This window comes from Trachymyrmex cornetzi, unplaced genomic scaffold, assembly GCF_001594075.2.
Source record: "Trachymyrmex cornetzi isolate Tcor2-1 unplaced genomic scaffold, Tcor1.1 scaffold98, whole genome shotgun sequence".
NCBI classification, from domain to species: domain Eukaryota; kingdom Metazoa; phylum Arthropoda; class Insecta; order Hymenoptera; family Formicidae; genus Trachymyrmex; species Trachymyrmex cornetzi.
Genome location: NW_017300333.1, coordinates 403,103 through 430,473, shown reverse-complemented (window position 1 = coordinate 430,473; position 27,371 = coordinate 403,103). Strand labels below are relative to the sequence as shown.

Genomic DNA, 27,371 nt, shown 5'->3' with positions numbered 1-27,371 from the left:
TTGTCTAATCATAATCAATTATTCTTCTCATATTCGACTGTGATTAGTTAATTTCTTACGGCTTAAGACTTCAAGTTTAGGTAATGGCTTTTTGTAGAAAGCCTCTAATAATAAAAACCAAACAACATTATATGTATACATAAATAACCAATAATCATTGTTACAAATCTTATCAAAAGGCAGTATTCTCTGTTGCAATTTATTTTCAAATCTGAAAACTGATTCGACTAAGGAATAATTGCACCTAATTTTTTATTTTATACTGTTGTTTTTCCAAACTAAATTGACTTTGATATCTTTGATAAATTCATAAAGAACCTTCTTTGTTTAAGCTTATTAGAAGGGAATCGTGTATGCAAATTTAATAGTAAATTTGGTCACTCGCTTTACTACTCACTAGATTAGTGCATAAAAGCTGCTGTAAAAATTGGCAAGGTTAAATGTAGAAACATATGAATATTTTAAACGATTAAATACTCAAAAATAACATTGTCATATTCATGATGTAAGAATACAAGGTGTATCATTACGCACAATGGCGATAACAATACTGGAAACAACCAATCAAATTTTGGCTACAATGCACTTTCCTGTGTATAATAGTGCTGGCATATTGGAATAGTCAATCAAATTTTGGCCACAATTCACTCTCCTACTGCGCATCCTCAAGATTTATATACCTTGTCTTCTTACATCATAGTCATACTATTTAATAGAGTATACATATATTATTTCATTGTTAAAGTTGATTATGGATGCTTTCCATTTAGTAGCATAAGTCAATCCAAGTTATTATATCTTTGTTATTCTCTGAATAACAAGAAATTAAATGAAAAACACTATATTATGCTACTCCATTTAGATACTCTATATAAAGCAGCCTTAGTGAACTGATCTGGGGTACCTTCCATTCAGTGGTATAAGTTAACACAAATGTTCTATTTTTCTTTGCATTCCACAAGTAACAAAGACAGAATGATAGTTGTGTCAATTTACGTTACTAAATGAAGACATTCCTAATAGTGCGAGTGACTGAATTCACCATGAATTTATTCTTTTCTGTACTATCCATTGAAATAAGTTAGTTTCATACATTTATGTTCATTAGTATTTCTTATTTGGTTTAATTCCAACTTAACCAATGTAACATATAAATATAGATACTCTTTATATTTCAACAACGCAAATTAATTTAATGAATAATAGCAAATTCAATTGAAAGCACTATGGTTTACTGGTATATTAAAACTGTTGTATATTGACTTATTGAGTGTAAAAGTAAAATGTAAATATTTTGAATTATAACGTACATGTTTTATTTAACAGCACAATAAAATGTATTAAGGATTTTGCTCATTTCTGTATTTATATCAAACAAACATCCTTACGTTAATTTATGTATAACTTTAATATGCATCAGTTACACTGAATGCGTCCAATCAAAATCGTTATAAATTGTAACAATACTCTTTCCCCCTCTTTCTCTCTTTTAAACTAATTCTACATGTAAACAGGGCAAGGAAAAACTGATCTGCAACAATCGGTGCATAGTGAGGTCTCTATTCAAAAATGAAGTTTTCTCTTTGTCAATAATTAATCGTAACATAGGATAATTTCGAATCGCTAAATAATCTATAATTCATTTCGTTGACTTCATATGTACCTGATGCATCGCACGTATTGCAGACGTATTACAGGCGTCTTGAGAAACGATCGTTTCAGGTTACAGCCAACGAGATTCCGCACGAATTCCATAGTTGCCCGAGAATTATCACCGACACCTGATGAGATTTACGTCGCAGGATGGAAAACTGCGGTCGACAGTTGCTGCGTTGACATCTCTACTGATTTTTAGGGATCATTTCAAAATATACCGGAGGTTACCGTTTATATCGCCGACGAGACGATGATGGCGGCGGGAGGAGGGGAAAGTAATAAAGAAATTTTTTTTTAAATCGGATATGAGAGAAAGAAGAGTTTGCATATGTTGCATCGAATACATACATTGTTTGCATACAACACATTTTGAGCCGGTTTCATCAACGCCAATTAATAAAATTGTTCGATCAATTTTACTAAATAGCGAATACGATTGGTCAGTTTTACGTTGATCAAGTAATTGGCATTGGTGAAACCTTGTGTATTTTTAATTTAAACCATTTAATTTATATATATAATTATTAAATAATATTTAAATTTAAATAAAAATCTCACTAAATCGTACTAAATTAATTTAGATCTTTTCAAGTTGTATGAATTTTTTGCACGCAGAATCTTGTTTTTTTTTAACTTCGATAAATATTTATCTCGCTGTAAGTGCAATATCTTTTTTTATAAATTTCAAGCAATTTTTTAAATATTGGTCGCGTTCAGCAGACTCAGGATGCGGTCCACTTGGCGCTACAAATACTTCGAAGTTTTTGACTGACCAATCGGAAGAAAGAACTTTACTAAGAGCGCGTTCCACTTAAGGTGCATTCATATGCAAGCGTCAAGCGTCAAGTAGCGGAAGCAGCAACCAATCAGCGAGACGATAAGTGCAGTGGCATAAAAAATATTTTTACACCACTGCTAGTATCGTCCAGCTGATTGGTTGCTGCCTCCGCTGCTTGACGCTTGCATGTGAATGCACCTTAACACCCTCGAAGGAGGAGCGCCGCCGGCGCCGATGGGAGAGTGGTCTAGCTATATTTGTATATTCGCAGACCGGAGGAAAGCCAATACGAGTCAGTATTCTTACTTCATGGTTCAGATATTTATACGTCCATGCCTTAACTTTCGAGATAAATCGCGCGCGAGCGTTGGCAACTTCGCGCCGCGCGACGTGACACGTCCACCAATAGGATCGCTGGACGAGGTGCACCGTTGATGTAGCGCCGCATCGCACCGTCGTGGTCGGCAAACTTCAAGCGATCGAATTGCGTTGTCGCGTCCCTCGGCACGCTTAACCGTGTACCAGAACGAAGTTCCGCCACCGTTCTTTTCCGCCGACGCTCAGGCCGTGCTGACCATGCCAAGTGTCTACAGAAGATCGCGCAAATCACGTCGCGGGTGGTACGTACGCACTTAAGAATCAGCCGGTCGGTACCACGGTTTGTAAAAGCCCGTGTGAATACTGCGAGCACATCTCCGTGAAAGACGATCCACCGCGCGGCGGCGGCTCGTCGTCGGATATATTTGCTTTGTTGATATTTTGAGTGTCACAGGCCCTGCGGCGCCTATGCATATCTCCAGGTAATGTTTGATCATGTCTCATTCCCCTTTCCCGCCACAGCGTTCTCGGTTCTGCCAGCACTTCGTCAGTTCCCGTTTTCGCGAAAAACTTGTTTACGTTGTGGCTTGTATACGTGCACGGCGAGCGCACATAACCTCTAAACCGACGGGCGCCAACGGTTGTCCATTTCTCCGATAATTACTATGCTCGTTAATTTGTTGATGTAATGTCGAGTAATTTGTTACTTTATCCCACTTACGTTTTATTCGTCCATTTGTGAACCAAATCCTAAACTTTCGTCCTGGTGTTCTCTCTAAATACGTTACTAAATGTACAGAATATAAAAAGACTTCTGCAGTTTTCACAAATTATTCTAATCTAATGTTTGCATCAAGTCCTAGACATAATGCAAGGCAATAGCGACAAGAACAGCGATAGGAATAGTATAGAAATAAGCGATATATAATTGTCGCCTCCCATCGCACAATATCGTGAAAGAAATAAAAAGGCCAATTTGATTGTGTATAGACTGCAGTATATTTTTCCATCCGCTTCAAGATTATATAGCATATATAAATAAAATAAAAAGTCTTAACGCTGATTGGTAGACTATAAGGCGGAAGACAGACTTTCAACTTGTTGGAAATTTATCGCTAGTCTGTATTTTTACGTGCATTAACGTATGCAAATGTTGGATTCCTCTGTTTCTGTCGCTAGCGTTATTTGTTTGCTATCACTAGCGTTATTTGTTTGCTGTCACTGGCCTAGTTTCCACCAAGGGTTTAATCCAGATCAGAATGTTGGAACCAACCAACTACAGTCGAGTATTCTCCTGTTACAACCAAATGATAGGGGAATGCTCGATTGTAGTTGGTTCTTACATTCTGATCCGGTTTAAACTCTCAGTGGAAACTAGACCACTGTTGCCTAGCATTTTGTTTAGGGCTTCATAGTTGTTTTTCATTTACAAAAGATAATTCTCGTTTGTTTTTTTTTTTTTCATTTACAATAAAATTCAGATAATTCTTATCAACTTAGATACTTCTAATTTGTTATATCACAGTTGAATACATGATCCTTTTTATTCTAACAAGTAAGATTTAACTAAATTTTTACCTACAATCTACACAAGCTTGAGACCACGTATTTTACTGAGTTAACTAATATTAAAAGTGGGATTATATAAACTTGTGTTATGTGATAATTAAGTAAGCGAGTAGTGATGTCATTATCTGAGTATAAAATACATAACTTTAGATTTGATATCATTTGTGTGAGAATGGAAAGCAACTATTATTGCATCGATGCTTTTGTCTTAAAATATATCAAGATGTGAATTATGTTTTTCTAAAATATTATTATCAAGAATATTATTATCATTCATGTTAACATTGAACTTTATATCACATTTAATTTTTTAAATAAATATAGGCTATAAATATGTGGTATAAATTTTTCTAAATTAACTTATATGAAGTATGTAATTCAAGATGTTGTACAATAGGTGCATTCCGAGTTACACATAAAGCGCATGATGTATCGTTTTATCCTTCTTTATTATTTGGTGAACAATAAGGATAAATGATGCATCATGCGCTTCATGCAAAACTCAGAATGCACCCAATAATATATCTTATAGTTTCATAGAGAAATCTATGTAAATTAAAAGCTGATTTCATCTTTAAATGTTATCCATTTGTTATATTTTCTGAAAGTAAGATCAAACATAGTATATATGTAAGATAAATCTTGTAAAGAAAACAATCGGTGAAAATATCAATTATCTCCTGTATTACATATCTTTTTGAACTGAGTTATATCTTGTTAAGCTTTACATAGATAAATGTTATTGCATTACAGAATTTGGACCGTGTTCTAGAATACATTAAAGATAAAGTACTTGATTACTCTTGGTTAATTTACTAAATAGCCACTATGGCTGAAATAATATATCCGCAAGGGTGCAGATCAGTCACTGAAGATTTAGGTCCAGATGAATTAATTAGGAGACTCAAGGTACGATTAGATAACATGCTTTTTATGATAAATAATACATTATTTACAAAATATAATAGTTAAGGTTGCTGTCAATTTAATGCTCGCAATGTTCTTGAAATCATTTTATTCTTGTTAAACAAAGACAAATGTTGATTAAGAAAAAATGATTTTTACAAGTATTGCGAGCACCAAATGGAACGTATTCTAAAATATAACAAATGTATAGACACTAGCACACACGTTGCAAGCTATGGGACAAGACGAAGGAATGTATCAACAATACATACCACTGGCATTACATTTGGCAGAAGAGCATTTCCTGATGCATCAAAGCAAAGATGTACAACTGCTGATTGCTTGCTGCATTGCAGATGTCTTAAGAGTTTATGCGCCAGAGGCTCCTTATAAAGATGCTGATCAGGTAAATATTTGAGTTATAATTGTAACAATTTATCAAACACTATTAATAGTCTTTATTAATATAGATTGACTTAATTAAAGATCATCAATTAAATCAGACAATTTTTAATTACTAATTCTAATATAACTTTTTAGGTCAAAACAATATTTCTGTTCCTTATTAAACAACTGGCAGGGTTAAAAGATCCTAAAGATCCTGCTTTTAAACGGTATTTCTATCTACTTGAGAATTTAGCTTATGTCAAGTCATTTAATATGTGTTTTGAGCTTGAAGATTGTCAAGAGATTTTTTGCGCATTATTTTCTCTTATGTTCAGAATTGTGAAGTAAGTATATCTCAAGGTAAAAGAAAGATTGTTAAAATTTCTGCAGTATGATTCGATTAATATAACTTATTTTTAGCGATGAACATTCTGGTAAAGTTAAAAGCTTCATGCTAGACGTTTTATGTCCACTCATTACCGAATCGGACATTGTCAGTAACGAACTTCTGGATATTATACTCATGAACATTGTAGAACCAAATAAATCACAGAAAAAGAACGCATATTTGCTTGCTAAAGAGCTAGTAATCAAATGTAGCGATACATTAGAACCATACATTCAAGCGGTAAGTAATGAATGTTAATTCCTTTCTGTCAAAAAATAAATACCGATTTTCATTTTATATAATATGCTAAAACTACAATGTTTTATAGTTTTTCAATCATGTCTTAATATTGGGAAAGGAGGAGAAGAGTTTACAAATTTGCAAAAAGGTATACGATTTAATTTATGAGTTGAATCACATTTGTCCGAGTGTCTTGCTGTCCGTCCTCCCACAACTAGAATGTAAATTAAAATCCTCCTCTGAGAATGAAAGATTGGGCGCCGTGGCGTTACTGGCAAGAATGTTCTCTGAAAAGGGCTCGCAATTAGCCGTACAGCATACGCAATTATGGAGGGCATTTTTGGGACGATTTAACGATATTAGTGTGGCCATTCGTATTAAGTGTGTGCAGTATTCAATGCATTTTTTGCTAAATCATCCTGAATTGAGGAAGGATATCACAGATACTTTGAAACTGAGGCAACACGATGCTGATGAAAGTGTCCGTTATGAAGTCGTTATGGCTATCGTGACGACTGCTAGACGAGACTTTGAAGTTGTGTCGGACAGTGAGGATCTACTCGAATTTGTCAAAGAAAGGACTTTGGACAAAAAGGTAGAATATTAAAGTTAACAAAGTTATTTAAGTTTGAATTTAATGTTTATAGATTTACGGCTTGAATTCTCTAATAATTATCTTTCTAGTTTAAAATACGAAAAGAGGCAATGTCTGGCTTAGCTATGATATACAAGAAACATCTGAACGATGCTGACGTACCACAGGCCACAAAGAAAGCGGTTATTTGGATAAAAGATAAAATATTACATGGTTATTACATGGCGGGCATGGAAGATAGATTGTTGGTGGAAAGATTGCTAAATACGTGCCTAGTACCTTATCAGTTGCAAGCTGAAGAGAGAATGAAAAAATTATACCATCTCTTAGGTACAATTGACGATCACGCTTCTAAAGCTTTTGTGGAACTTCAGAAACATCAACTTGCGTACGTTATACATTAATTATATATTTCAATTTGTTTTATTTGTTTTCAAGTTATTGTACAAAAATGTCTTCCTTCTAATATAAATTAATTTTCTTATATATATTCAGGGTGCGAAGGGCAGTAGTTGAATGGATAGAGGTCGCAAAAAAAACAGACGCTAAAAATGAACTAATGGCAAAAGTTCATCAGATATCACGTTTCCTACCAGATCCTATGAAAGTACAGGAGTTTCTTCAAAAGTTTAGCACTCATATGAAGAGAGATACCAGATTATTACAGGAAATGGAAACGATTGTGCAACCGAATGTTTCCTGTAAGGAATGCGCTGAAACCATAACTAAGGTTCTCAAAAAATTAGGACAGCCCGTTATGACTAATCTATACTATAATACAATTAAGATGCTGCTCGAAAGAGTAAGCTCTGTCATGATTGATGAAGAAGCAATTCGGGTAAGTCGTCTTTTAGGATCTATTTTATATTTTTTTTTATTTATAGAGAAATGTTTAATAATCATATGTGTGCAAATTAGGTTTTGATCGGATACGTCTTAGATTGTTTGAAAGGAGGTAATGTGATAGAAGAAGTTGGTCTTAATCCAAATAACGCCGGAGAAAAAGGATTGAGATTACTAGTGGTAAATCGACAATTCGATATCCTAAAAATAATTGAATATATACATTAATATAAATTTTTCATACATTAAGAGATTAAAATTTTGTAACTAAAAGCACAAGTATGTTATCTGTATATACATTCGAAATATTTCAGATGCTTTCATTTGTATTCGGCCCGCATTTCCTGCATAATGATATCTTGATGCAACTTGTCAATTTACTTGAATTGGAGGATGAGATGGTAGCACCGTTAGTTCTCTCTATCTTTACGTTCTTGGGAAAATATAAACCTCTATGTGATGTAGCACCAGACATTATGAATCTTATGGTACCGATCTGTAAGAATTTCGCTGAGACAGGAACACCGAAACAGGCAAAGCAAGCTGTGAGATGTCTGTTCGTCAACATGACCAATATTCATGATACAATTTTTCCCGAGATCATCGAGAGAATTAAGAACACACTGACGCCGACGTCGGAGTATTATCGAACGTCTATAGTTACATTAGGTCACATAGCATATAATTTGCCAGACAAATATCAAGTACAAATAAAAAATATGGTGTCCAGAAAAGTAAGTGCAATAAAATTATAATGTTAACAAATTACAATGAACTTTCTAATTTCTAATGCTTTGTTGTTACGATATAATTTTTACTGGTGCAGATAGTTAAAGAATTACTAGTGAAGGAAAGCAGCGAGCAAAGCTCCGAAATTATTGACGGAGATTGGTGCAGAGAGGATCAATTACCCGAAGAGACACGATGCAGATTGGAAGGTTTGAAGTGTATGGCGCGTTGGTTATTAGGATTGAAGACTGACGTATTGTCAGCGCAAAAGACATTTAGAATGCTGAATGCTTTTATGGTGAACAAAGGTGACTTGTTATCTCAGGGACGCTTGAGTAAAGCTGAAATGAGTTGGTTAAGATTGCAAGCTGGTTGCTCAATGTTGAAAATATGCGAACAAAAGGGTGTTGGTGATCAATTCACTGCAGAACAATTTTACAATCTTTCGCAACTTATGGTGGTATGTTCAACATAAGTCTGTTTTTATGTGATATATAATGTGATAAATGATGAATGATTATGATTTGATCTTGAAAAATAAATGTTAGTTAAAATTAATTATATATTAACTTGATATTTAGGATGAAGTTCCTCAAGTCAGAGAAGCTTTTGGTAGTAAATTGCACAAAGGTTTAGGAAGAGGAATTCCAAACAAATGCTTACCATTGGATTTCATGGGATATTACGCTCTGGCTGGCAAGGAACAAGACAAGAGGTTAAAGTGTGTATTGAAGACATATATGCAGACAGACATAAATAAAAGGAGGGATTACGTGAAGACTCTTTCATTGGGTACTGTCGAGCGGGCTATGGGTAAGAGATTAAATAGTAAGACATAGACTTTATGATAGATTTTACTTACAAGGACCACCAATATGTACATGCCAAAATTTTTATGAAAATTTTTATTATTAAAAGTACTTGCAAAATGATAAATAACAATATCTATTCTATCGGCAACCGTAAATGTTAGAAAAAGTTGGAATGTTTATGGAAAACTGATAAAAATTGAAAAAATGAAAAAATACACTATTTAACATCGATGCATTTTGTAACACGAGTGTGAATAATCATTTCTGGCGTATTTTTACCTACTGCTGAACACGAATCCATTGACAGTGTAATTTTTTCATATTTTTTCGACTTTCGTTAGTTTTCTATAAACATTCTAATTTTTCCTATTATTAAATATTGATGATTGCCGATGAAATAAGTATCATTTTGCAAATACTTTTAATAATAAAAGTTTCGCCAAAATCGACATGTACATATTGAATTGTATTTCTTGATAGTATTGCGTGTTTTATCTAATCATGATTTGTTTCAGTAATTTTTTTTTGGTATTTTATAATTTTTCAGATCAACTGCCCCACATTTTGCCGGATTATATGTTAGTTTTCGCGGTACCTATTCTCGCACATGATCCAGAATTTACGAGTCATGTGATGGTGAGCCAGTTGAAAGTTATTCAACAATGTCTTTGGTTCATCTTGGAACCTCTTATTACAAAGAATGAATATTATTGCTACGGATTTTATAGAAATCTTGTAGAACGTATGAAGAGCCATAAAGATGCATTGAAGCCTGAGGACAACGAAATGAATTATGTAATTATTATAAATCAGATTTAGCTTTGTCTAAATAATTATTCATGATTAAACCAATTTTTACTTTTGTCACGTACAGAAATTATGGGCTGTTTGTGACTTGGCAATGAACGTAATATACACCAAGACTACTAATTTCGATATGAAGGAGTTTCCGAGCGAAACGCGAATTCCTACGATGTATTTTAAACGAACAGATGAAACGTTAAATAATCATAAGAATTACTTACCTGCGGAATTACAAGTGAGCATGACAAATCCAAAAGGAAAGGGATCATTCCACAATACACACACGGTTAATGAGAGACCACAGCGCAAGGCTAAATCCAAACAACAGAAGGAAGTAGGCATCGGACCTAATGAAACGGATGCAAGGGTAAGATTATTTTTTTTAAACAAGTTCTATTTTTGGAGATATCTTTAGCTCGCTTAATTTAAACTCTTTACTCAGTATATATATATATATATATATATATATATAAATAAATAATGATAGACATTCCTATTAATTATATTATGGTAATATTAACTAAATAATTGCGATAATATGAAAAACGTGATATAAATTTATTTAATTTTTCGCGTGTGTATAATTATGATTTCAAGCTGCAAGTTGGCGAAATGGAATGTATTGATGCACAGGTAATTTGAGCGTGATATTAAGATAATGTGTGCTTTTGCTAAAAATTATCTTTCTTAGAAATACTAATAAGATATGTTTGATAAGATTGATGTATTGAGATAATTTTATTTGCAGCCTGCGGAAGCATCAGAGACCAGGATTCAACTGCCTGGTTTAGAAGAAGAGGTAAAATTTTCTTCGATTGTGATAAATGTTTTAATTCAAAATGTCTAAATTTATTTTTTTTTATTTTAGATCGAGGAACCACCAGCGAAGAGGGCATTAAGGGAATCGGATAAAGTAAATAAATAATTCTCAGTGATCGGACTATACCCGGGGAATATTGGGACGGGGAAAGACTTAAAGAGCATGGAAAAATAAAGAATCTAAAAGATACTTTACAAATTAGAAAACTGAATATTTTGGTTATGTATAACAATTAATAAACCTAAGTCGTTCGTGTATTCTAGAGTGTAAGATGTTAAGATTATAACAGGCTTATAATGCAAAGAGTTCACTGAACTTGCAACTGAGCAGGAAAGAAAAAAGAAATAGAACGAAAAGTTTATTAATTCTTCGCAAATATATATATATATGGAACCTTAAATGTTTGTTTTGTTGACAACAAATTAAATATTACATATTCGTATTTTTCATTTGTTACTTTTATGGCTCGTTTTCACAATATGTGGTTATCTAAAGATTAAAGCTTATCAAGAGATTTAAGTATCAATAAAATCTATTCATGAATTTCTTTGTAACCTTATCTTTAGTTAACATATTGCGAAAACGGGGCTATGAATGATAGAATGCGTTAATTAATTTGATACAACGAAAAAATTTTTTCAAATGGCCCATATAAAGCCAGAATGAATTTTTCGTAAATTTTATAACAAATCTCCGAGAGCACAGAACCCTTACTCGGTATTGACCATTATTTATCTTTGACACGTTTTAAACGTTATTTATATTTTTACTTCGCGAATGTCTAATGAATAATATTACGATTATTTTGCTGAAAAAATAGCATTGATTTAAACAAACAAGTATACATATATAAAACAATATTGTCAACATACTTTATTAATAAAAAATAAATAAATAAACTTTCTTTTTAAAAAGAGATATCCAGATATATCAATTAAATCGTCACTTTATAAATAACAAACGAAAATACTATAGTTTTGTTGCATAAACATATTAGATAAGAATTTGTGTGTCTATTGGCTTTGTGATCCAAAGTTGTTGGTTTTTAAGAATACAATTATCGCCACATTTTAGTCGCGATTACTATGATTGATACACATTAAGTGTGATCTATGTGTAACAATAAAGAAAAAAGAATATTGCGAGAATTTGCGAAAACCTTCAACTTTTGTATTTATAAATAAACATAAAATTAAAATTACACCGATTGCAAAAGATTATTGCGTAATACCTTAATTTATATCAATATATATGCAATTCTTACAACTTAATGTGTGTGAAGAGAAAATAAACGCGTTTCAATTTTATTTATTAAATATTTGAAACATAGAGAAGAGAGATTTTCCGTATGAATTTTTGAATGGAGTTTTGAGCAAAGTGGGCCTAGGTTTTAAAGATTTAAGTTTTCAACATTATAATTATTAAACTTAAACATTCAACTATCGTAAATTTAAACATGAATGAAAAAAATGCGTATGAATTCGTGAATGGTGATGGATGATTGATGAAATCGTATAAATATTATAGAATTAACATATATCTATTATCTTTTCACAGAAATTACAGTACAATGCATCTTCATCTTCTAACATTGCATAATTCATTTCTATGAAAATATTGTTCTTGTTACTAATATTTCTTTTTTTTTATGCATAGTACCAAGTTTCTCATTGAATATGTGATACGTTTATATTATCCATCAGCAAGTATCACTAAGTATATCTGTATTGATTGGCATACAATGCAAATATTTTTCTAATTGTACGATTACTTTTTTGCATAGTACTGCAATTTTTTTTCAAATAGGTCATAGATTACGAAAACTATACATAAAAATATACAATCTGATTAAACAACCAATTAATCAGTGCTATTCATCTGTCGATCTGTGAGACATATGGCGTATTGTAATGGTTCTATAATAAAACAAATCAAGTAAACGTTACGTGTATATTTAATTATACAATTATACGTGTCGCACGTGTATTACAAAATTAGCGTTTTTTAAATTTCTTTTGATTTTTTCCTTTCGTTGCAAATTTACTTTTCTGTTGTGATTTAAATGTATTCTGTTTTTTCTGAACTTTTTTCTTATTTGCCCTGAAACAAAAAAGAAATTATATATTTTATATGTTATAAATTTTAATATAAAAAATAATTTAAAACATACTCATATCGCATTCTTTTAACACCCTTTTTGCTCGTATCTGTTAAATCAGCGGCGAACGATGATTTTGGTCGTTTCAATGATCCTAGAACAGAATTTATTGAATCGGCAATTCCTTTCATATAAATACTGAATTATAAACATGAAGTTATACTTTTTTTAGTAAAATCATAATTGTTTTGATCCATAACCGTTCTAATTTTCTTCTGTCTGTTACTTTTTTTGGCTAATCGTGCTTGATAAGCGGCTATTTTTTCTAATTCTTTCTTAGCTCTATCCTCGGCTGTATCCATTTGAGGTTCGTTTTGTGCTTTCTTCTTTTTTTCTTGTACTATATTAGAAGGCTCTTTTTCATGTTTTTTATTCTTGCCAACTTGTTTCTTAGTTAATCGAAAATTGTCTGAAAGTATAAAATTTGAGTAGTTAACGATGGCATGTTTTATATTGTTCTTTATCTTTTTTATTAGGATGTGAAATATTATATAAAGACTTGAAGAGTATATGTTAATGAATTACCTTTCTCTTTCTTTCTTTCTTTTTTAGATTGAAACCAACTTCTCTGTTCCTTACCATCTTCAACTTTAAGTATCTTCTCAATGCGATTAGCTTCATTCTCTACTTTAGCTAATTCTTTTTCACTCTTTTCCTCTTGTAAAATTTTTTGCACGTCTGGTTCCAAAGATTCTAATTTCTTATTATATTTCTCTATTATGTCAGGCGGTATTATCCTATTCTTGACTGGATTTTTTGCTTGTTTGATAATTTTTTTTACCAAAGTACGTTCCTGTTCTCCTGCTAACGATACAGAAACACCTCCGCGCCCTGCTCTTGCAGTTCTCCCTACTCTAATAATTATAAGCATAATTTTTCGTTATTAAACTATACATAAACAATTTTAAAAAATTTCATTTTTTTTAACCTGTGTATATAATGTTGAAGAGTGGCAGGCATCACGAAATTAATCACAGTCTTTACACCACTTATATCTAACCCTCTTGCAGCCACATCAGTCGCTAACAAGATGTCAATTTCCTCGTCTTTAAATTTTCGAAGATTTTCCAAACGTTGCGGTTGTGTGAGATTACCATGAAGTTCTCCAACCTTGTTGAATACAACAAAAAGAGATATAAATTATCACACTCTATTATATATTAGTATTTTGTTTTTATGTATATTTTATTATATTCTAATTATAATTATTTACTTACTTTTACACCTAATAATCCCAATAAAATATGCAATCTATGAGCTTGTTTTTTCGTTTGCAGAAAAACCATAGTATGATCATGGAAAGTTCGGCAAACTAGCGCTGCTAGGATTGATTCACGATCTCCCTCTCTTTCCTTACGTATGCTAAAATAATTTTTTCAATAAATAATAATGTATAAGAAATAACTGCAAATAGTTTACTTACCGAATAAATTCTTGACGTAGATTGAAAGCTACATCTTGATTGCTATCCACAAATATTTTAATAGGTTTGTCAAGAGATACTGCAGCTAAATCTTCGACTTCCTCAGTCATGGTAGCAGAAAAGAGGATAGTCTGTCTAGTTCTTGAGCATTGCTTTACGATATATTTCATTTGTTCAGCAAAATATTCATCTAACATTCTTAAATAAAAAATTTATTGTTCATGTATAATATATATTCATTAATATCATGTATAATCAATTAACATCCTCGTATTGTAGCAAGGTTGGGTTAGCAATCTATTTGCTAATTGTAGCAAAGTGAACTTTTTGTCAAACTATTAGTAAATTAAAGTTAATAGCCTTGAAAATTTAACTTATTTGTTAGTTAAGATACAAGTTAATCCATAATAAATTACTGAATTAAAAGTTAAGTTAATAAAAAAAATAATTAAAGTTAAATGTGTTTAATTTTATCATTTCAGAGTGTTTGTCTTACAAATAATTAAAATAACAAATATATATACATTTTATTTAGAAACATACTCATTAGGAATTAGAAATTATAATTTTAGAATCAGTTTCAATGAACACTATAAATAAATAGTAAATTATGTATTGTGTCTTCTGTGTCAATACATTTATACTTTACATACCCATTGTGCATTATGTTTAATGTTTAATGAAATTGATTCTAAAATTCTAATTTGTATTCCTAATATTTAATATTTCTCCATTGTGTGTGTTGGGCCTATATTAAAATTCATTATTACAAATTAAAAAATTAAGCCCTATAATGTAAAATTACTAGGCAGATGTGCAGCATCTTGCGACGCATTTATTTATAGCATAGTGGAATTAAAAGTTAATAGTTAATGATAAAAGGTAACAAAATTAAGTTAAAAGAGTCTAAAATGTAACTAAGTTAAGTTAAAATTATTTAACTTTTATTTTTTTTAGACCATTGGACGGTCATTACTTCTATTTCTTATTATTGAATTTTATTTTTTTAACTAGGCGTTACCCAACTTTGTATTATAGGAATATATTTATACATTACCTATCAGCTTCATCCAGAATTAATACTTCTATACTATCCAAGGAAAAGGTAGGTGCATTTCTTAAATGATCAATTAATCGTCCAGGTGTTGCTATTACAATATCTGGATTTTTTCTTAGTACACCTTCCTGCATTCATATGAAAAAAATATGAAGAATGTTATCTGGTTTTGGATTTGTTTGATAATTTACATAAAAGAAGTTTATAAAAAACGTAATATTCACCTGTACTTTCACATCCAATCCACCAACAGACAAACCGACCTCTATCGTTGTAAACTGAGCTAATTGTTTTGCCACTTGATAAACTTGCACTCCCAGTTCTCTGGTAGGCACAAGTACGAGAACACGCGAAATAGAGGGACCGTCTAATGGTCTATACAATAATCTTTCTAAAGTGGGAAGCATATAAGCTGCAGTCTTCCCTGTACCTGTTGCCGCACAACCACAAATATCACGACCCATTAAAGCTGCAGGAATAGTAGCAGCTTGTATGGGAGTTGGTTGTACAAAATTAATCGTTGTTATGGCCTAGAAGTTTGTAAAGTCAATCAGTAATTATATACTACTGCAGTTTCGATAGATTTATAATTTTATTATATATTAATATATTTTCATATATATATATATATATATCATCTTAACTTTCCACCGGCAACATCGGCCTTTAAAAAAGCGATTGTTTAAATTGAGAATTCTGGTAGACAAATTAACTCTATAAAAAAATAAGCAAAATCCACTTTCTATGATAGTAAAAACTCATTGTTACAGCTTTTACAAGTACGTAAGAGTTTTTTCAGATTTTTACACAGTTCAATATAAAATCTGCACTAAAGTTTAAAGATCCAGATTGCAAAGAAAGCGTGAAAATTTTACATTGCCGACAGAAGGTTAATTACTACTTTAATAAGTAATTACAATATTGTACCTTCAGCAAAGGTCTCGACAAGTTCATTTGATAAAATGTAGTATATGTTTGAGAATCTGTATATTCCTCAAAATCGATAACCTCGTCCTTTTCTTTCATATTTTTTATTTTGCCTTTCTTTTCCTTAGTTTTAAAGATATCTACAATTAATCAATAAGAGAGATAAGTATTTATATATTACTTCTAAAACATTATATAAATAGAAATATAAATATAATGTAATCAATTTGTAATATTCCTTGTAATATGTATATGCAAATATAAAATCACAATTTCTATTTATTTGTTCTGGTTATATAATAGAAATAAAATTAATTACATCTACCTTTTTTAAGCTCATCCTCAGATAGAGAAATTACATCGTCATCCTGACCTGTTTCTGGTTCAATTTTAATAGGGTCATCTTCAGTTCCAGCCTAGCAATTATAATAGCAAATTTTTGTTCATAACTTTATCATAATTTTAACAATAAAAATTTCATTAAAAAAGTACAATTTACTATAACACCTTTAATTTACAAATAATAGAGACAATGTGATACATACCTGTCCATATTCCTTTCTGACTCTTTTTATCTTATCATCTAATTTTGTGTTTGGTTTGCGTTTAATATACTTGTTCAGGTCATTCCAAGGATCCAGATTGTGCTGAGCTGAAGTGAATTGGAAACCCTTGTCAAAATCTTTGTTTTCTTTTTTCTTCTGCTTCCGTGGTTGAAACTAATAAATAGTTCAGAGTTTAAGAGAAAATGTATAATGAATTCGTTCATATGTATTACATTAGATTAGTGCATACTAAAAGCTGCTATATATAAAATTACCAAGGTAAATGTAAAAACATATAAATGTTTTAAATAATTAAATATCTAAGAATGGTACTGTCACTTATTTAATAGAATATTATTTTATTGTCAAAGTTGATTATTTTATGTCACTATATTTGGATATTTTATATACAAAGTAACCTTTAATGTATATTAATCCAGGATAGTACGAGTAACCGAATTCATTAATATCAGAGATATACCTATTCACAAATGATAAATTCGATCACTAGCACTATACTACTGGAGTAGTATACATTAAGTGCTGCTTTATATAAAATAAAATGCAGTGGCGTAATATTATCAACTTTAACAATGCAATAATACATATATCATCATTGGATATTTGTCATTATTGCATATTTAATTGTATAAAATATTTATATCCATACTGTTACATCTAACTTTGCTAATTTATATTATAAAGCAGTTTTTAGTATGCACCAATCTAATGTAATGCAAGTAACCGAATTCGCCAACAGAAAAATACGAGAAAAAGCATTTTATGAAATAAAATGTTTTTAAAATAAATCGCTTGTATTGTTTCGACACAAGCTTTTGTTTCTGCTTACGTCCTCTTCCTCATCCGAATTCTCGGAATAATCTGGCACCTCCTGATCATCCTCAATCGTTTTTATCAAATCGCAGTTACTCGTCATTTTTTATTTTAGATTAAAATACTGGCGAGAGAAACATACAGCATTCGCCAGCATTTGTTTTGAAGTGCTTTGTAGAATTACAGTGCTTCAGACTCTTTGGCGGTTAACAGAGATTAACTACTACACGGGCAACACGTGGACGTCGTAGCGCACATCAGACGCACATATGTTCATTGCTCAATTGCTGATTATGAATCCATAGGCGTCATCGTGAAAAAAAATTGTGTACAATAATCTTCGACTCCATATGCCGTTATTTTGTGTGCGATATCGCAATAACTTAACAAGTGTATGAAATATGAGAATTGCCAGAATAATTTGCGGAAATAATAAAAAAATAAAGTAATATATAAAAGTCAGTCGTTCTCATTCATATATCGTTTGAAAAACGGAGAAACATGAAGAATGTGCGAAAACGAAAACAGAGTTTTTCACGATTACCAACTTATGCTTCCGTTTGATGATTGGCAACATTGTACATTTTAGCCAACCTATAGGGATCGGGAAAGGGGAAACAGGATCGACACTACGATTTTATCGACAGTGGCGAAAATGAGATATGTAGTTCACATTAATTTATAAAATTGATGTTGGTGCCTCTAGCGTACGGTGGCTTTTGCCTATCACGCGAAAAAGGCTTCTCTCAGGTTTCTCTCTGGCTCCGTTCATATTGGTTCATATTGTGTAAATTGGCGGGAAGAGAGGCTGCCTCCACCTCTCTCAGAAAGTGACTGCTTCACTGCTGTGATCTGTGTGTCTGCTTGACATTCTATCATTTTCCTACATACATGATAAACATTTTGTCGACATGGGTATTTTAGGCTTGTCGAAATTAATAGCAGACGTAGCTCCGGAAGCTATCAAAGAGCGAGAATTAAAGCATTATTTTGGTAAGTTATTGTCTGTCTTGCGTTTAATTTTATACTTTTAACCATCAACTACGATCCACGAATTTTCTTACATATCTCAGATAAAATTGTATAATCTGTCAATCTTCATGATCAATTATCGATTCTGTTATTGACGTATTGGTATGTTATTGACGTTTACTTGGAACTATTTTTGGCTACAGGTCGCAAGATTGCTATTGATGCATCTATGTGTTTGTATCAGTTTCTTATAGCTGTCCGCAGTGAAGGAGTACAGCTCACTACTGTAGATGGCGAAACAACCAGGTATATTTTTCTTAATTGTACAACAATCTTTTATTATAAGTTGCGCTAAATATTTTTATCGAATATTGTAAAAAATTATCTCAAAAAGGCAACTTATAAAAGATTATTGAGAACTAATCGGTTGTGTAAACTTTGTAGCCATTTAATGGGTACATTTCATCGTACTATACGCATGGTAGAGCAAGGAATAAAACCTGTATATGTATTTGATGGAAAACCACCAAATCTAAAAAGTAGAGAATTAGTCAAAAGAGCTGAAAGAAGGGATGAGGCACAGAAACTCCTGCAGGCTGCCGAAGAAGATGGTAATGACAAATTATATCATTATTACTGTAGTAATACTTGAAAAATGATTTATGTTCTGTATAAGAAGATTACGGCAAGTTTTCATAGCAGATATCTTTTATTAAAGGAAATGTGGAAGCTATTGACAAGTTTAGTAGGAGATTAGTTAAAGTTACAAAAACTCATGCTGACGAAGCTAAAGAATTACTTCAATTAATGGGTATACCTTATATTGATGTAAGTGTTTATGTGAAATTATAGTTTTTTATTCATTTCTACAATGGATGTTTTCTATGCAGGCTCCTTGCGAGGCTGAAGCACAGTGTGCCGCTTTAGTGAAAGCCGGTAAAGTTTTTGCCACTGCTACAGAGGATATGGACGCACTCACTTTTGGATGTAATGTGCTACTTCGACGTTTAACTGTTAGCGAAGCCAGGAAGTTACCAGTACAGGAGATTCATTTTGATAAAGTTCTTGCAGGCTTAGAGCTAAATCATAATGAGGTATGCATTTAAATTATTTTTATTAATTGGTTTATTAATTTTATTCTCAAGTAACATATCATTTGCAGTTTATCGATCTGTGTATTATGTTGGGTTGTGATTATACAAATAGTATCAAAGGAATTGGTCCAAAAAGGGCAATAGAATTGATAAAAAATCATAGATCTCTTGAAAAAATTATTGAAAATATAGATGTCAAGAAATATCCCATTCCGGAAGATTGGAATTACAAAGATGCAAGATTATTATTTCAAGAACCAGAAGTGTCAAATTCAGATGACATCCAGGTAACTTTTTGAATTAAATAATTTTTCTCTGTGTAACTTACACGTATTAAATATTTTTTTATTTTGCAAGTTAAAATGGTCCGAACCAGATGAAGAGGGTCTGGTGAAGTTTTTATGTGGTGACAAGCAGTTTAATGAGGAACGAGTTAGAAATGGAGCTAAAAAACTTCACAAAGCTCGAAACACATCTACACAGGGTCGATTGGATTCGTTCTTCAAAGTTTTACCGAACTCAACTCCAACTCCAAAGCGAAAGGTAAGATTTTTCGAACAAACCACTTTAATATTATTACTTAATATCTCTAAGTTGAAATTAAACAAGATTTTCTTTACACTTATACCTATGAAGCTTGAAACTTATTTATTCAACAAACGCGCTTTATTCAACAGCGCGTTTGTTGAATAAAGAAGTTTCAAGTTTCATAGGTGTATTATTTGCGCGACGTCTTCTGTGCCTGACTCCTAACACCCTTATTCTTTCCAATTCTTTGATTTATAAGGAGTCTTGGTTAGTTTGATTTGTTATACGGATTTACACTTATAGGCAGAAGAAAAAAAGCTTCCGGCTAAGAAGGCAAAGGCAGCAGGTAACAGTAAATTTCGCGGTAAAGCAAAGTGAGAGTAATTTTATAAATTTGACAAGAACGTATAGCAATGCTAATAGTGTACTTGTGTCTTGTATAAAACGCTATCTCAACATAATGTCTTATACATGTGTTGCATATTTATTTTTATAAATTTCCACACTGCAGTTTCAATAAACATGATATGATTTTTTTCTATTTATTTCATAAAATATATACAATATTCGTGTACAATACATATTTTTATAAATTTCATCGTGGCGAGCGTTCAACAATGTCTCGTGGTATATTTTTATAAAAATTTTTACATTGCTATATTATTTAGATTCACGCATGTCATTTATTGTCATTGTACATCTTCATATATTTTATTTTTTATTATTTTATTTCTTCACATCATATTTTATATCTTCACATTATATTTTATTTCTTATTAATATTTCTAAATAATCTTTTAATAATAGCTTGACAGGAATTTAGAAAAGGACAAAGTATTCTATATCTGTTAATTATATCACGTCAGTCTTTATTTTAGCACCAAGTATGTTTGAACTACTATTTCTTGATTTGCAATGATGTAAATATTTATTAACAGTATATGGCAGTGATTACCCGCCAAAATTATACACTGTTATGTACAAGAGATATACAGTATATCTATATATAGTCTCAATATAAATTTTTTCCAATGATACGTTATTGAAATGTTATAATCGTACTACCAATAGAATTCGGATCTAAAACATGGAGCAATGCTCGCTCGATATCGTATGGCGCGTACACCCTATCCATAACTGTTTGTAAATGATCAGCATCGGTCAGCTCGCATAATGCTCGCAAATATGCAACATTCAACTTTGTCCCTTCCTTCCATTGATGCATATTAAATCCGAACATATACTACAATTTAAAGTATCAGTTAGGAATATATTATAAACAATGATTTTTATTATTGAACTGGCATGAATTAAAATTAAAATACCTGAACCAATAATTTTATTCTAACACATCCAGCAAATATACTTCCACAAATAAATCCCAGCGAGTCCGATGTCAATTGTTCAGGAATAGTTGATACGTAGGAGCCATGAGGTAATAAGCGTTTCTTTAAAATATGTTCTTTAAAAGGTTGATTATCAGTATAAAAAATGGCATCGAATCTGTAGTGAAATTAAGTTCAATCTAATTAAAACTATATATTTTTTATTCTTTTATTTAAATAAAATAATTTTTGTATTATAAATCTTATTCTGAAAACTTCTTCGTACTTATCATGCAATTGTAATTCTTTCTCGACGTCGGTTTCGTTTATTACTATAATTTCGTCGGTACCCAATGCCTTCATTACAGGCACGGCGTCCGTTCGGCAGGCGGTTACTACATATCCACCCCATAACTTAATTAATTGCGTCAAGATGCAACCGATCGGAGTATTCCCACCGAAAATGAGAACTCTACAACGATAATATTCTTATATCAATTGATATTTTAGATATGAGAGCCAAGAAAGATGATATCAAGAGTATTACCTTTTTCCTTTGGCATTGCCTTCCTTGATGACAGATCTATTAACTAAAGCATCCCACGCCAGGCAACCATTGTATGGCAGGCTGGCAGAGGCTTCGAAGTTACATGATTTAGGCCGTCTTGCTACTTGCGTTTCTGGAACAATTATATATTCTGCCATCGTGCCAGAAGCCCACGATGGAACAGCTAAAAATACTTCATCCCCAATATCGAAATTGATAACGCTTTGTCCAATGTCAACTATCACTCCTGCACAATCTCTCCCTAAAGTTACAGGCAGTTCTTTCTGTTTCTAAATACATAGGTACATAGTTACAATAATAGTTTGGATCATCAGATATCAATGGGCTCTTCAGAAACTTTACTTACTCCTGAGTTAAGTAATCTTCTATAGATCCTAGAGTAACCAGAGCATATCTTTGTATCAATAATATTAAGCGAGGCGGCCTTAACTTGTATAAGCAATTCGTTTGATTTTTTAATCGTTGGCATTTCGGAATCGTCTATCAGTAATACACCCTGCGGCAATAGTAAGGCTGGTATTCATAGTTGGTTTTTATATTTAAGACCATCTTAAGTCATGTAACAAGCCAATCACTGCTCTATATTAGCATCTTAACATTATTTAAGACGGTCTTAAAATAAGAATGAACTATGAATACCAAACTATATATTTATATCTATATTCAAAATCATAATGTGATGTTGTATATATGATATACCTCGATACCGTAATAATGATGACAAGCAATAGTTTTTATATGATGTTTATGTTGAGAGGTAGGTTTCCAATTTACACTGACATAGTAGCCCGTTACAGTTCCAATCACTAAGCCTGTCAAGCAAAATATTGCTTCTCTCTTTGACACTGGACAGAATATAAACAGCCTTATGTTCGATAAAATAAACTTTATTACTACATAAAAAGAATCTATCAAAATATATTTGAATATTCAATGTACCTTTATTAACACATAAGATTCTTATTTGGCGATAAAAATCTATTGAATTCCATTGAGTACTGTAATATTGAAACTGAACCTCTTGCCATCCTCTTTGTACAGAAGCAGCCATGTGTGATACAATGTCTTTGGCATACTGAGCATGTTGCTCGTCGCAAAGCTGCAGGATAAATTGTCGTAGCTGAGCTAGCCATGTCACACACCATTGCTGTCCCTGTTGCACTGCTATTGATGTTTGAACCTTCCCCCAAATTTTTTTGTGTAGTATATTGAATTTTTTTCTATGAATAATCTTCTATGATTTTATGCCAAATGATTTGCAGATGTGCGTTAAGGTTGACACATCAAAATATTATATAATATTGAACTACATAGTTTATATATAAAATTGACATACAGTATTAAAATTTATCCTTTAATTAAAAAAACTTATGTAATTTAAGTAACACACATTATAACGCAAAGTTTAAAAAGTTTAAAAACGAAGGTAACATAATATTTACAAAATGTTTTGGGATTACAAATCTGTAAAATTACAACTTTCAAATTAACTGACAAATTTTTAAATATTATATAAAGCACGATTGTTGGAGCAAGCATGGAAATATCAGAAGCAAATCCAATTACCTGCAACGTTTCGAGCTGATTCGAGAGATGAAACCAAACTTCGTCCATAATTTATACACGACGAAAATGAGAAAAGGAATGACAGAGAAAAAGAAGAGGCTTAACACATTTTACGATTATGCGAGTGTGAAGACCTAAGTAAACATCGGCTGGAAAAACGATACAGCGACGTTTATAAATAAACGATTAACGCATTGCGTACGACTCGAAATAGATATCAAGTTTGTGCTGCGAGACGCGATGACGGGTCGACGAACATCTTGCGGCTTGATGTGGATCAACGTTTCTCAATCGGACAGATAGGTTCACGTGCTGATTGCCGACATGTCGCGTTCTACGGCGGGGACTGATCTCTCCTTTAAATCGACACGTTGTAAATGCGGGGGATAGACTCATGGATAGGTTAATTCGTACTGGGCTGCGTTCGGATTCCCACCTGGGTGCTCCCCGGATGTCATATCATCCTTGTAGTTTAACGAACATTAAACAAGGAAGACATGACACCCGAGGAGCACTCGGGTGGGAATCCGAACGCAGCCCAGTCTGCCCAGTGTTGATTATGGAGTGTGACGTAATATCGTGAGCAATGGCAGCATTGCGCACTCCATGGTGTCTCACGTGACACTGAAGTTTGCGCCATACGCTGGCTGTTTAATTTAGGCCGGTATTCATAGTCAGTTCTTATATTCAAGTCATCTTAAGAAGTCACGAATCAATCAGAGGGCTGCATCTCAGCGTTTTTAAAGCGGGGTCTATAGAATAGAAGTCGTAGAGTCTTAAGTCGTAGAAAATTAACCAATCACAGTAGAATATGAGAAGAATAATCGACTATGATTGGTCAATTTTCTACGACTTAGACCCTACGACTGCTACGACTTCTATTGTAGACCCCGCATTAGATCAAAAGAGCTATAGGAATAAAGATTTGACAGTTCTGTTAGCGATCTGTTGTTTCGATTCTTTTGTTTTCAATTTGACGGGAAATTTTATTTTATTATATTACATAAAATGGAAGAAAGTCGTAATTATAAACTGTAATGCGTCCTCTACAATACACGGAGTAAGAAGTAGGAGTAAGAAATTGACGAATCACAGTCGAATGTGAGAAGAATAATCGACTGTGATTGGTCAATTTCTTACTCTTACTTCTTACTCCGCGTATTGTAGACGGGCCTTCACAGACATTATTCTTAAGATTTGCTTCGGACATTTAATTGTCTGAGTCTAAAAAATGAAGATAAAAATTACTGATATAGGAACGCGTTGAAAAGAGGAAATATATGAAGTAGAAATTAGAATTACCTAATAAATCTGTATATGAATATCATCATATTTAATACATATTTTCAATAACGATCTATAATTGTGACAGATAATAGATCGTTATTGAAAATATATAGTTAGTATAATGATCACATGTTTATCTTCTGCCGCGCAATGAATTTTATCGACATGTGATAATTATACTATTTATAGAGTTGGTATAATTATCACATGTCGATAAAAAAAGTCATTGTGCGGCAGAAGATAAATATATTGTATCACAAACAATTTTATTAGATAAAAATGTTATATCAACACGTTAAAAATATTGATTGTGCGATATGAAATTCGAGTGATATACCGTTAGATGACAGCATACAGTAGTTTTTTGTCAATAGGGCGGTATTCATACCTAGTCCGTTCTTATTTCAAGACTGTTTTAAGTAGATGTGTTATAAGAATATTCATGAAAAATGGAAAGTTTTATTTAAAAAATTAGAACTGATCTTGATATCTAACCTTGGCAGCGCCACCTAAATCAATGGTACCTTCTTATGTTCCCCTTCGAACCTTACAACTTTTGTTTGAAATATTTTTCCGTATCTTTTATACATTTCGAGATATTTTGGTAAAAAGTTAAAGTGAGACATCCTGTATATTTATTCATTTGCGCGAATCTCTCTAATAGTGTATTCTTACAGTATTTAATGGTCCAATATGTGTTAAATGTAAACACACTGTAGTTTTGAAATTTGTCGTTCATTAGAAACAAAATGAGTTTTTTGTAAGGCATTCGAACAACTTATTTTATAATTTTGAAAAGATTTCCCAAGCTTTTTTTGAATAAATAAGCTTTCTTTTATGAATGTATGGACTTTAAAGATAATAACTGTATTTTTAAAGGTGTCCGTTCAAGGTGTTAAAATTGGCCATTTTTACACACTCCTTTATTTTCTTTGTCTGTATCATTTTTGTTTCAAATTCTAAAAAGAATCGTTGTTATGTAATCACATGTAAATTGTTAATATCTTACTGTTGAACATTGCGCGCGGTCGCGTTCTAGAGAGATTGTAGCAGAGTCAAAGTCATCGTAACATTAACCCGTGACTACCGCGCTCGCTTTTTAGAAAAAATACACGTTTAGAAAAAGTACACGTCCGTGCTCACTTACGTTTCGATAATGTCGCATGAAGGCTTCGTGACAGAGCATCGAATAACTGTCGCGTAAATCAATGTGCGCGTCTCTCGGCTGTGATCCATGACGATTGCATGGTATGTCGTAGTATTTATCGTATACCAAAATGTATACAGGAGCGTCAAGAGAAGTGTATCTTATGTAAAGTATATTAAAAGTAGCAAGAGCATATCGTTTGGTTATTATATATTAACCCTCCATTACGATCTAGGTTTTTTCTATCCCAAATCTTTTTCTTGTTCTATGATTTCAAAAAATGTGGAAAAATTTAGAATTAATTTTTAATATCTCTCTGTTACTATAATTAACAAATAGTTTTTTAACAGTGTTAAAGCCTTTATTTGATAAAAATTGAAATTTGAGCAAAAATAAAGAAAAAAAATGAAAATTTGTTTAAAAATGTATAACTTACTAGTAAAAGATCTCGATTTTATTTCGAAGAATGCGATTTTAGTGGCAGTTTCTTAAAATGAAAATTCAACATTTTAATTAAACATTAACGTTTCTTATTTATTTAGTAGCCTACTAATTGCAAAATTACGAAATCGTGATTAGTTTTTTAAAATAGATTCTTATACTTTTCATCATCCAATTATGATAATATTAAGCAACAAATTTATTTCCCTTTAAAGGGATGCTGAAGTGGCCAAATTGTCGGGATTTTACAGATCGATATGAATCTTCAAATTTACTAAACGGAATCAAAAATCCTTTTACAGGATTAAAGTAGACGCAAAATTTGGTGATGCCGCAATAGACTTCATACTAAAATCGAAAAAAAAAGTTAAAAACTTCCATTTTTTTTAATTCATAGAACTGTCACCTGACGTAGATGATTCTTTAATACAAAAGTTTCATAGCTCGTATGGATCAAAAGACGGGGGTGCAGCACTAAGCATATATATATTACATGCACAAACAATACTAAGTTTATAAAACTAAGATTAAAAGCTTCAAAAGAAAGATTTATATCGATCTGCAAATGACGCGTATATGAATGCTGAGCGAAGTCTCGGAATAATAAACAAAGCAATAATTGTGTCTAGTAGTAGGTGTTCGATCTTGCAAGAG

The 27,371-nt window shown here is 32.0% G+C and overlaps 5 protein-coding genes across 8 annotated transcripts in view; 2 read left to right on the top strand and 3 right to left on the bottom strand.

The window, feature by feature from the left end:
- Positions 1-1,944, bottom strand: part of POLDIP2 (DNA polymerase delta interacting protein 2) — a 5,395-nt gene extending 3,451 nt beyond the window's left edge. The window contains 1 exon segment of the mRNA XM_018521289.1: positions 1,664-1,944. Within this exon segment, the coding sequence (XP_018376791.1) occupies positions 1,664-1,755 (92 nt within the window). The 5' untranslated portion in view covers positions 1,756-1,944.
- Positions 1,945-2,902: 958 nt separating this feature from the next.
- On the top strand, positions 2,903-11,102 carry pds5 (cohesin associated factor B pds5). Of its 3 annotated transcripts, none has more exons than XM_018521290.1 (17): positions 2,903-3,234; positions 5,075-5,230; positions 5,439-5,633; positions 5,768-5,958; positions 6,035-6,242; positions 6,331-6,837; positions 6,927-7,225; positions 7,333-7,675; positions 7,756-7,860; positions 7,995-8,414; positions 8,507-8,869; positions 8,991-9,222; positions 9,769-10,016; positions 10,096-10,392; positions 10,623-10,658; positions 10,774-10,824; positions 10,894-11,102. In XM_018521290.1, the coding sequence occupies exons 2-17, from the start codon at positions 5,150-5,152 to the stop codon at positions 10,948-10,950; spliced, it is 3,633 nt and encodes a 1,210-aa protein (XP_018376792.1). In that variant the 5' UTR covers positions 2,903-3,234; positions 5,075-5,149; the 3' UTR covers positions 10,951-11,102. The 3 variants fall into 3 exon arrangements, with proteins under 3 accessions (XP_018376792.1, XP_018376794.1, XP_018376793.1); XM_018521291.1 differs by lacking the exon at positions 2,903-3,234 and adding an exon at positions 4,273-4,307; XM_018521292.1 differs by lacking the exon at positions 10,623-10,658.
- Positions 11,103-12,377: 1,275 nt separating this feature from the next.
- On the bottom strand, positions 12,378-18,205 carry Rs1 (Dead-box helicase Rs1). The gene is made up of 13 exons (XM_018521278.1): positions 17,806-18,205; positions 16,956-17,129; positions 16,736-16,826; positions 16,411-16,550; positions 15,708-16,013; positions 15,484-15,611; positions 14,427-14,624; positions 14,221-14,365; positions 13,932-14,113; positions 13,529-13,857; positions 13,167-13,412; positions 13,016-13,097; positions 12,378-12,945 (listed from the first exon to the last, which is right to left on the bottom strand). Exons 1-13 carry the CDS (start codon positions 17,890-17,892, stop codon positions 12,840-12,842), a joined length of 2,214 nt encoding a protein of 737 aa, XP_018376780.1. The 5' UTR covers positions 17,893-18,205; the 3' UTR covers positions 12,378-12,839.
- Positions 18,206-18,570: 365 nt separating this feature from the next.
- On the top strand, positions 18,571-20,887 carry Fen1 (Flap structure-specific endonuclease 1). The gene is made up of 8 exons (XM_018521281.1): positions 18,571-18,782; positions 18,965-19,067; positions 19,206-19,372; positions 19,480-19,589; positions 19,652-19,855; positions 19,924-20,142; positions 20,213-20,398; positions 20,687-20,887. The coding sequence occupies exons 1-8, from the start codon at positions 18,701-18,703 to the stop codon at positions 20,759-20,761; spliced, it is 1,146 nt and encodes a 381-aa protein (XP_018376783.1). The 5' UTR covers positions 18,571-18,700; the 3' UTR covers positions 20,762-20,887.
- Positions 20,888-20,993: 106 nt separating this feature from the next.
- On the bottom strand, positions 20,994-24,445 carry LOC108769999 (reticulon-4-interacting protein 1, mitochondrial). 2 transcript variants are annotated; one of them, XM_018521279.1, is made up of 9 exons: positions 24,324-24,445; positions 23,843-24,198; positions 23,216-23,456; positions 22,976-23,121; positions 22,623-22,772; positions 22,256-22,545; positions 21,995-22,180; positions 21,709-21,886; positions 20,994-21,626 (listed from the first exon to the last, which is right to left on the bottom strand). In XM_018521279.1, exons 2-9 carry the CDS (start codon positions 23,888-23,890, stop codon positions 21,423-21,425), a joined length of 1,443 nt encoding a protein of 480 aa, XP_018376781.1. In that variant the 5' UTR covers positions 23,891-24,198; positions 24,324-24,445; the 3' UTR covers positions 20,994-21,422. The 2 variants fall into 2 exon arrangements, with proteins under 2 accessions (XP_018376781.1, XP_018376782.1); XM_018521280.1 differs by lacking the exon at positions 24,324-24,445 and having other exon boundaries at positions 21,709-21,883; positions 21,992-22,180; positions 23,843-24,317.
- Positions 24,446-27,371: the final 2,926 nt, after the last annotated feature.

Coding starts and splice junctions, on each gene's coding strand:
- pds5 (XM_018521290.1), top strand. CDS start 5,150: ATGGCTGAAATAATATATCCGCAAGGGTGCAGATCAGTCACTGAAGAT. Junction 9,223..9,768: donor TACTGTCGAGCGGGCTATGG/GTAAGAGATTAA, acceptor ATAATTTTTCAG/ATCAACTGCCCCACATTTTG. Junction 10,393..10,622: donor CTAATGAAACGGATGCAAGG/GTAAGATTATTT, acceptor TATGATTTCAAG/CTGCAAGTTGGCGAAATGGA.
- Fen1 (XM_018521281.1), top strand. CDS start 18,701: ATGGGTATTTTAGGCTTGTCGAAATTAATAGCAGACGTAGCTCCGGAA. Junction 18,783..18,964: donor AGAATTAAAGCATTATTTTG/GTAAGTTATTGT, acceptor TTTTGGCTACAG/GTCGCAAGATTGCTATTGAT. Junction 19,373..19,479: donor GCAGGCTGCCGAAGAAGATG/GTAATGACAAAT, acceptor CTTTTATTAAAG/GAAATGTGGAAGCTATTGAC.
- LOC108769999 (XM_018521279.1), bottom strand. CDS start 23,890: ATGGACGAAGTTTGGTTTCATCTCTCGAATCAGCTCGAAACGTTGCAG. Junction 21,887..21,994: donor GAATTACAATTGCATGATAA/GTACGAAGAAGT, acceptor ATTTCACTACAG/ATTCGATGCCATTTTTTATA. Junction 21,627..21,708: donor GAATAAAATTATTGGTTCAG/GTATTTTAATTT, acceptor TTTAAATTGTAG/TATATGTTCGGATTTAATAT.
- Rs1 (XM_018521278.1), bottom strand. CDS start 17,892: ATGACGAGTAACTGCGATTTGATAAAAACGATTGAGGATGATCAGGAG. Junction 15,612..15,707: donor GATTGGATGTGAAAGTACAG/GTGAATATTACG, acceptor ATATGAATGCAG/GAAGGTGTACTAAGAAAAAA. Junction 14,366..14,426: donor CTACGTCAAGAATTTATTCG/GTAAGTAAACTA, acceptor AAATTATTTTAG/CATACGTAAGGAAAGAGAGG.